The 6,900-nt window shown below is 57.8% G+C and overlaps 1 protein-coding gene across 1 annotated transcript; it reads right to left on the bottom strand.

The window, feature by feature from the left end:
- Positions 1-480: 480 nt before the first annotated feature.
- On the bottom strand, positions 481-2,163 carry THBD (thrombomodulin). Its single transcript, XM_056862507.1, has one exon. The coding sequence runs from the start codon at positions 2,161-2,163 to the stop codon at positions 481-483; it is 1,683 nt and encodes a 560-aa protein (XP_056718485.1).
- Between the last annotated feature and the right edge of the window lie 4,737 nt (positions 2,164-6,900).

Below are 6,900 nucleotides of genomic sequence, written 5' to 3'. Positions count from 1 at the left end.
CCCCAAGAAGGGAACACAAGAATGCAAACATTGCATTATCTTTGGCAACTGAAAAATGTCTTTTTAAAAAAAGGTGTCTGGATTTATCCGAAGGATACGTGGTTTCTTCCAGTTCACCAGATGTCCTAAAGATGCAGCCCTCAACGTGTCTGGCAGAAGAACAAATCCTTAACGCTTTATCTGGAGAAAAGACCCAGAACACCAAAGACTTAGTTCCCTTGTGCGACCTCCCTTGACATCAGCACCAAACACCATCGCCGCTGTTTTCAGTGCATCAGGATTAACAATGTCTCAGGAAGTCAAGAAAGAATAAGTTTTTTTTTTCCAGAGTTCCTTCAGGCAACCACGAGAAAAATAAATCCATACCAGTTAAATCTGCCAGGAGACTCTTCTGGAACCGGTGACCATTTTTGCCCCGTTTTGAAAAGAACTTATGCCAACCAAGGCATAAATGCCAACCCGCCAAAGAGATCCCCTCCCCTACATTTTCTGTTTGTAAGAGGTGCTCTGCGGCCCGACCGGTTCCATCACCACTTCAGTCTCCAGCTGCTGGCATTTGTAATCCACTTTGGTCTGCGGAGGGTCCAGCTTTTTCAGGAAACAGTACACAACAGCCGCCAACGCCACGAAGGAGAGCACCGTGCTCACGACGATGGCCACCAGGGTCCCCGGGCTGCGGCCACCCCTGGGCGGCACAGAAGTGGGAAGGGGCCTTTGGGTGGAGAAAAGCGTGGCGTCCCCCGAGCCCTCGAAGTCTGGCCTTTGCGAGGCCGGGCCGGGCCCTCCGGAGACGCACTCGTAGCCGCCAAAGAGGTTGCGGCAGTCCCCGTCGCAGTAGCCTTCGTCGCACTCGTCGATGTCCGTGCAGACCTTGGCGCCGTCCTCGTGCTCCTCGATGATGTAGCCGTCGGGGCAATAGCAGCTGTCTCCGGTGTGCGGGTCGCACTGGGCGGGGCACCGCGAGCGGTTGCAGAAGCGGAGGCAGCGCCGGGGGTCCCCGGGGTCCGGCGCGAAGCCCTCGAAGCAGGCGCACCGCAAGGTGCCGTTCTCCACCAGGCAGTCCTGCTGGCAGGAGGAGTAGAAGCAGAGGTGCTCGTTCTTGGTGCAGCGGCCGTCCACCAGGGTGTAGCCGGCGAAGCAGCGGCAGAGGAAGCCGCCGGCCGTGTTGACGCACCTCTGCTCGCAGGGGCCCGGCTGGGCCAGGCAGTCGTCGACGTCCCGGCAGCTGCGCCCGTCGGCGCCCAGCCGGTAGCCCTCGTGGCACAGGCAGACGGCCCGCGGCCCGTGCGGCGCGCACTGGTGCTGGCAGCGCAGGCGGGCGCAGGGGGAGAGGCAGCTGCGGCCGTCGGCGCCCAGGGCCGCCCCCTCGGGGCAGGTGCAGGAGGGGCGCCCCTGCGCGTCCTCCCGGCAGCGCCCCTCGCAGCCGCCGCCCGCCAGCCGGCAGGGCCAGGCGCCCGGCGCGGCGGCGGCCCAGGCGGGGGGGGCGCCGTCGGGGCGCGCCCGGCACACCAGGCGGAGCGGCAGGCCGGGCAGGCGGGCGGTGGTGCCGGGCGGCAGGGCCGACAGGTCGCCGTCGCGGGCCCCGAAGGGGGTGGCGTAGCGGGCGGCGGCGGCGGCGGCGAGGGGCGCGCAGGTGCCGTCGGGGTAGGTGTACTCGCACAGGAAGCCGTCGGCGGGCGCCTCGCAGGCGCGCTCCTCCCAGCGCAGCGCGGCGCCGACCAGGGCGCAGCGCGGCCCGCAGGCGCCCTCCGCCGGCCCGCCGCCCGCCCACGCCTCGTAGTCGCTGCGCTCGTCGCCCGCCGCCCACTGGAAGCCGCGCAGCGGGCCGCGCCGCGCCTGGGCGCAGCGGCCCTCGGGCAGGCGCAGCCCCAGCCACACGCCGCCCGCCCGCCCGCCGCGCAGCACCGCCGCCGCCTCCGCCTCCACCGTCGAGGCCGCCCGCAGCAGCCGCCCCCCGCCCGCCGCGCACCCCGCGCCCGCCCCCGCGAAGCTGCGCGCCTCCCAGAACAGCGCGAAGCACCGCGACCCCAGGCACTGCGCGCTCGGCGGCGCCGGCCCCGACGGAGGGGACGGGGGCGGCGGCGGGGACGACGGGGCGGGGGGCGGCGGCAGCCCGGCCCCCGCCAGCGCCGCCAGCAGCAGCAGCAGCCCCAGCGGCCGCATGTCGGAGCGCAGCGGCCGCCCTGGCCGGAGTGTGGCTGGCCCCGACGGCGCCGCGCGGCGCTTATAACCGCCTCCACGGGCGGAGGGGAGGGAGTGCGCGCCGAGGGAAGCGCAGGGAAGGGAAGGGAAGGGCCGCCCGGGCAGGGACCCTCCCGGGACCCAGGGCGGCCCGTCGCAGGGGAAGGGCGGCGGCGGCGGCAACGGGGCCCGCCCGCCCGACCTGCCCACCCGCGGGGGCGGGCCAGACCCGCGCCGGGGCCCCGGCACACGCCCCACCCAAAGAGAAGGGCGGGGCGGGTCCGGCCTCCCCGCCCGCCCTGCTTGGCCGGAGGGAGGCTGGGTCCGCCGGCCTTGGGCTGGCCGGGGAAGCCTGGGCGGGGAGGCGCAGCGCCAGCGGACCCCTGCTGCTCCGGGCGGCGGCGGCACGGCCCCCTGGGCAGGGCAGAACGGGCTTCCCGGCGCTGGAAAGGCGAGAACCGCTCCGTGGCTGCGCGGGGGCGGGCGAAGGGATGCCACAGTCGCCCTGTGCCCGGGGCACAGCGCGGGCTCCGGCGGTCGGGGTACAGTGTCCAAGAAGCAGAGTGCGTTTGCACTTTCAGGCTTTCTCGGCCACTTAAGGAAGACTCAACCCGTCTTACAAGCACCTTCCCTTCCCCTCCCCGCAACAGACACCCTGTGAGGTGGACGGGGCTGAGAGAGCTGTGACTAGCCCACGGTCACCCAGCTGGCTTCATGCGGAGGAGTGGGGAACCCAACCCAGTTGACCAGATTAGCCTCCACCTTTCCAAACCACCACTCTTAACCACTGCACCATGCTGGCTCACTGGATAGTTCTTGGTGTGCAGGTTGAGTACTTCTGTTACATTCAGCACGTGTACAGCTGAATGTGTGACAGAAAGCCAGCATTTATCCAGGCACTGGTGTCCAGTTTCATTCATAAAAAGAACGTGTGTGCGCTTTTTCTTACAAAGAAACACAAGCGCATCCAGGCAAGCTCTACGTGCATTCACTGTAACATGTGAAAAGGGCTACTATCTATTTCCTATCCTCCCTTTGTAAGAAAAAAGAGAGCCAGCATGGTGTAGTGGTTAAGAGCGGTGAAGTCTGATCTGGAGAACCGGGTTTGATTCCCCACTCCTCCACATGAGCAGCGGAGGCTAATCTGGTGAACTGGATTTGTTTCCCCACTCCTACACATGAAGCCAGCTGGGTGACCTTGGGCAAGTCATGCTCTCTTAGCCTCACCCACCTCACAGGGTGTCTGTTGTGGGGAGGGGAAGGGTAGGTGATCGTAAGCTGTTTTGAGTCTGCCTTAAGTGGTAGAGAAAGTTGGCATATAAAAACCAGCTCTTCTTCCCTTTTAGCCTCTCAAATGAGGACACCAGCAAATTCCTCACCATGCCTGTTCCCACCTCAGAAGTCACTGCCTGACAGATTCCCCCCACCCCTTGTGCTGCATCTTGCTAAAGGTTCTCCTCCACCGGCTTTACTCGACTTTCAAACTGCACTGTGGTGCAACACACCCATGCATTTTTGCCGAGTGCATGTGCTCTGCTTACAAAAAGCTCTAACTGGGAGAGGATCCTCAGAACTGGGAATTTGACAGCTGCTAATTGAGAAGCAGGGTTGGCCCTGGTTAGTACTTGGATGGGAGACCACCGAGGAAGTCCAGGGTTGGTTTGCAGAGGCAGGTAATGACAAAACCCACCTTGTTCGTCTCTTGGCTGGAAAACCCTGCTGGGTTGCCAGAAGTTGGGTGCGATTTGACAGCACTTTTGATCACCACAATGCTGAAGGCTGGACATTTTTGAACTGCACGTGGGTTTTGTTGCTGTTGTTGGAACGCCACATTTGTGTTTGGCAGCTGATTTTCAAAGCCCTTCTGCTTTGTTCAGTACAGGTAATCCTTTAATTTGTGATTGCCCCCCCCCCCCAGTGGTGGCATCTGAATTGAGTGTGTTGATAAAGCTGTGCTGCTTGTAGTTCTTATTGAATAGGTGCCATTCAAAACACCACTAGCACTGACTAGACAGTGTGCAGAGGTAACAGAGCTTCTGCTGCTGAAGAGCAAGTCTGGAAGAGGGGAACACCTGTCAGCTTTTTTGCGCATCATGCACTATCAAGTCGCCACTGACTCATGGCAACCCTATGAATCAATGTCCTCCAAAACATTCGTTGACAGCCTTGCTCAGGTCTTGCAAACTGAGGGGCCTGGGGCTTCCTTGACTTGGTCTTCCTCTTTTCCTGCTGCTTTCAACTTTTCAGCATGGCTTGTCTTCTCATTAGGGGACCGAACCTGTAGGCTTACCAGAGGAAATTGTGGAGACCTGGAAGCTACTAGGCGAGCACAGTGGGGATGCATGGCTGCTGAACGCTCAGCAGTGCCCACCGCAGGCCACAAAGTTACCGAGGACACTATTTATTTATTCAAGACATTCCTATGCCATCTCTCAAGAGTCTGGGAGTTATATATTTATTTTGAACACATGAACACATGAAGCTGCCTTCTACTGAATCAGACCCTTGGTCCATCAAAGTCAGTATTGCCTACTCAGGCCAGCAGTGGCTCTCCAGGGTCTCAGGCGGAGGTCTTTAGCATCACCTACCCACCTAGTCCCTTTAACCGGAGATGCTTGGGTTTTGAACCTGGGACCTGCATGCCAAGCAGAGGCTCTACCACTGAGCCATGGCCCCCTCCCCTAATCTAATAGAGTCTAATGCTCTAAACCAGGGGTGTCAAACATAAAGCCCACGTGCCAGATCCAGCCCCCTCCTTCTCCCTAGTGGAGACCCAAAGCGTCTTACAGCATTCTCCTCTCTTCCATTTTATGGTCACAACAACCCTGAGAGGTCAATTAAGCTGAGAGTGTGTGGCTGGTCCAAGGTCAGCCAGCAAACTTCAGTAGCAGGGTGTGGATTTGAAATGGATCCTAGTCTGGCCCTCTAAGCACTCTACCATGCTGGCTTTCGTTTTTATCCTGCCCTTCCTCCACAGAGCTCAGGGCAATGAACATGGTTTTCCCTTCCCCTTTTTATCTTCACAACAACCCTGTGAGGTAGGTTGGGCTGAGAGCATGTGACTGGCTGAGGTTCCATAGCAGAATGGAGATTTGAACCAGGCTGTCCCAGATCCCAGTAAGAAATGCTAACCACTACAGACACCGCCCTGTGTGAGGGGCCAGCACTGCTACCTGCCCGGTATAGTTGGCAGCTCCAGCGCTCCCGCTGCTGCCTTGTCAGGCTTCAGTGGAGATATCAAGTCTCGCGCAGTCACCAACAGAAGCGTTTTTTACTGCAGGCAAACTCCCGCCCAAGTTAGCACCGGTTGGCAATTATGAGACCTGGGAATGGGAGCAAAACAGGCACATTCAGACAACCAAGCACTTAGCCATAGGCTAGATGCGTGTTTGAAAAACATAACTTTCATAGGCTGTGTCATCCTGCAGGATAAAATGAACCTCGGTGGCTGCAGGAGGTAAAGTGGCACGTTTTATGTTTATATTCATGTGCTCTCATCACTCCCTCCCCAACTACTAGAGCTCAAGGGCAAGGAGATGAAATGCCCAAACTCACATGTCTTGGAGGAGCCCCCAAAGTCTCCCCCAAAGGCAAAATAGGAATCCGGCATGATCACAAAAATACTAAGTGGTGACCACCACAGGCAAGCATGGAATCTCCTTCAGTTGCCTTCATCTGAACCTGTTTTCATCAGCAGGTGAGATGTTGACCCAAAACAGAATCTGAAGGACAAAGAAGGGAGGGGGAGAAGAATAGAGAAAAGAAAGAAAGAAAGAAAGAAAGAAAGAAAGAAAGAAAGAAAGAAAGAAAGAAAGAAAGAAAGAAAGAAAGAAAGAGAGAGAGAGAGAGAGAGGGAGAGAGGGAGAGAGAGAGAGAGAGAGAGAGAGAGAGAAATATTCAAGTGGAGACATTCACTTTTGAGACATTCAACTCTTAACTTCTGAAGGGCATAGTCAATCTTAGGATGAGTTCACAGGTGCCTCTTAAAGTACTTTCCAGCCCTTCTGGTGCTGATGGTGAGCCTGTGTGAGGCAGCTCTACGTGTGGTTGTACTAAATCAATGGGAGGCCCTTCAGGAAGGTCGATTTACAGTCGTATAGTAAGATTCCTGCATTGAAAGATGCGTGTGTGATTTGGGTCAGAGAGATTTACCTCAATGCCATTATACCCCACTGAGGTCCCACCCTCCCCTCCCCAGCTCCATCCCCAAATCTCCAGGAATTTCCCAATACAGAGATGGCAACCATATAATTAAACAATGATACACCATGCTCAGGCTTTATGTGCCAGTGTGTGGATGTGCATTGGGGAGCCACAAACATTTGGAGCTCCCCCGCAGCTGTCCCCAGGTATTTGGAGATTGGAGTTCTGCATGGGATATTTTGCCCCAGTTCAATGCTGACGGAAGCTGGGGGGTTTTCCCTTCTTCCCCACAGCATCATGGTGTGTTTGTGCATCTCCCAGAGTTTCCCTGGCTTTTCTCTGATCTTTCTCAAACCTGCTTTGCTCTGAATCTTTGGGGAAGGTCTCCGCAAAGCCTGGGTAGCTGCTGTCCGGGTGGGAAGGTTTCACTTTAACTGGCCCTGCCCACAGCCCCGCCGTTTCTCCCACGGTTTCCCCTCCTTACTACACAGGTGTTTTTTATTTTCTTTTTTAATCAGCAATTTAAGAGCATTATATTGATACACTGTACAGAAATATGCATCTGATTCTCTGAAT

This window comes from Euleptes europaea, chromosome 17 (genome assembly GCF_029931775.1).
Source record: "Euleptes europaea isolate rEulEur1 chromosome 17, rEulEur1.hap1, whole genome shotgun sequence".
In the NCBI taxonomy this organism is placed as follows: domain Eukaryota; kingdom Metazoa; phylum Chordata; class Lepidosauria; order Squamata; family Sphaerodactylidae; genus Euleptes; species Euleptes europaea.
Note: the sequence above shows the minus strand (reverse complement) of the source record. Positions and strands in the feature narration are given on the sequence as shown.

What these genes read in the sequence shown, in the direction of transcription:
- THBD (XM_056862507.1), bottom strand. Translation starts at nt 2,163, where the DNA reads ATGCGGCCGCTGGGGCTGCTGCTGCTGCTGGCGGCGCTGGCGGGGGCC.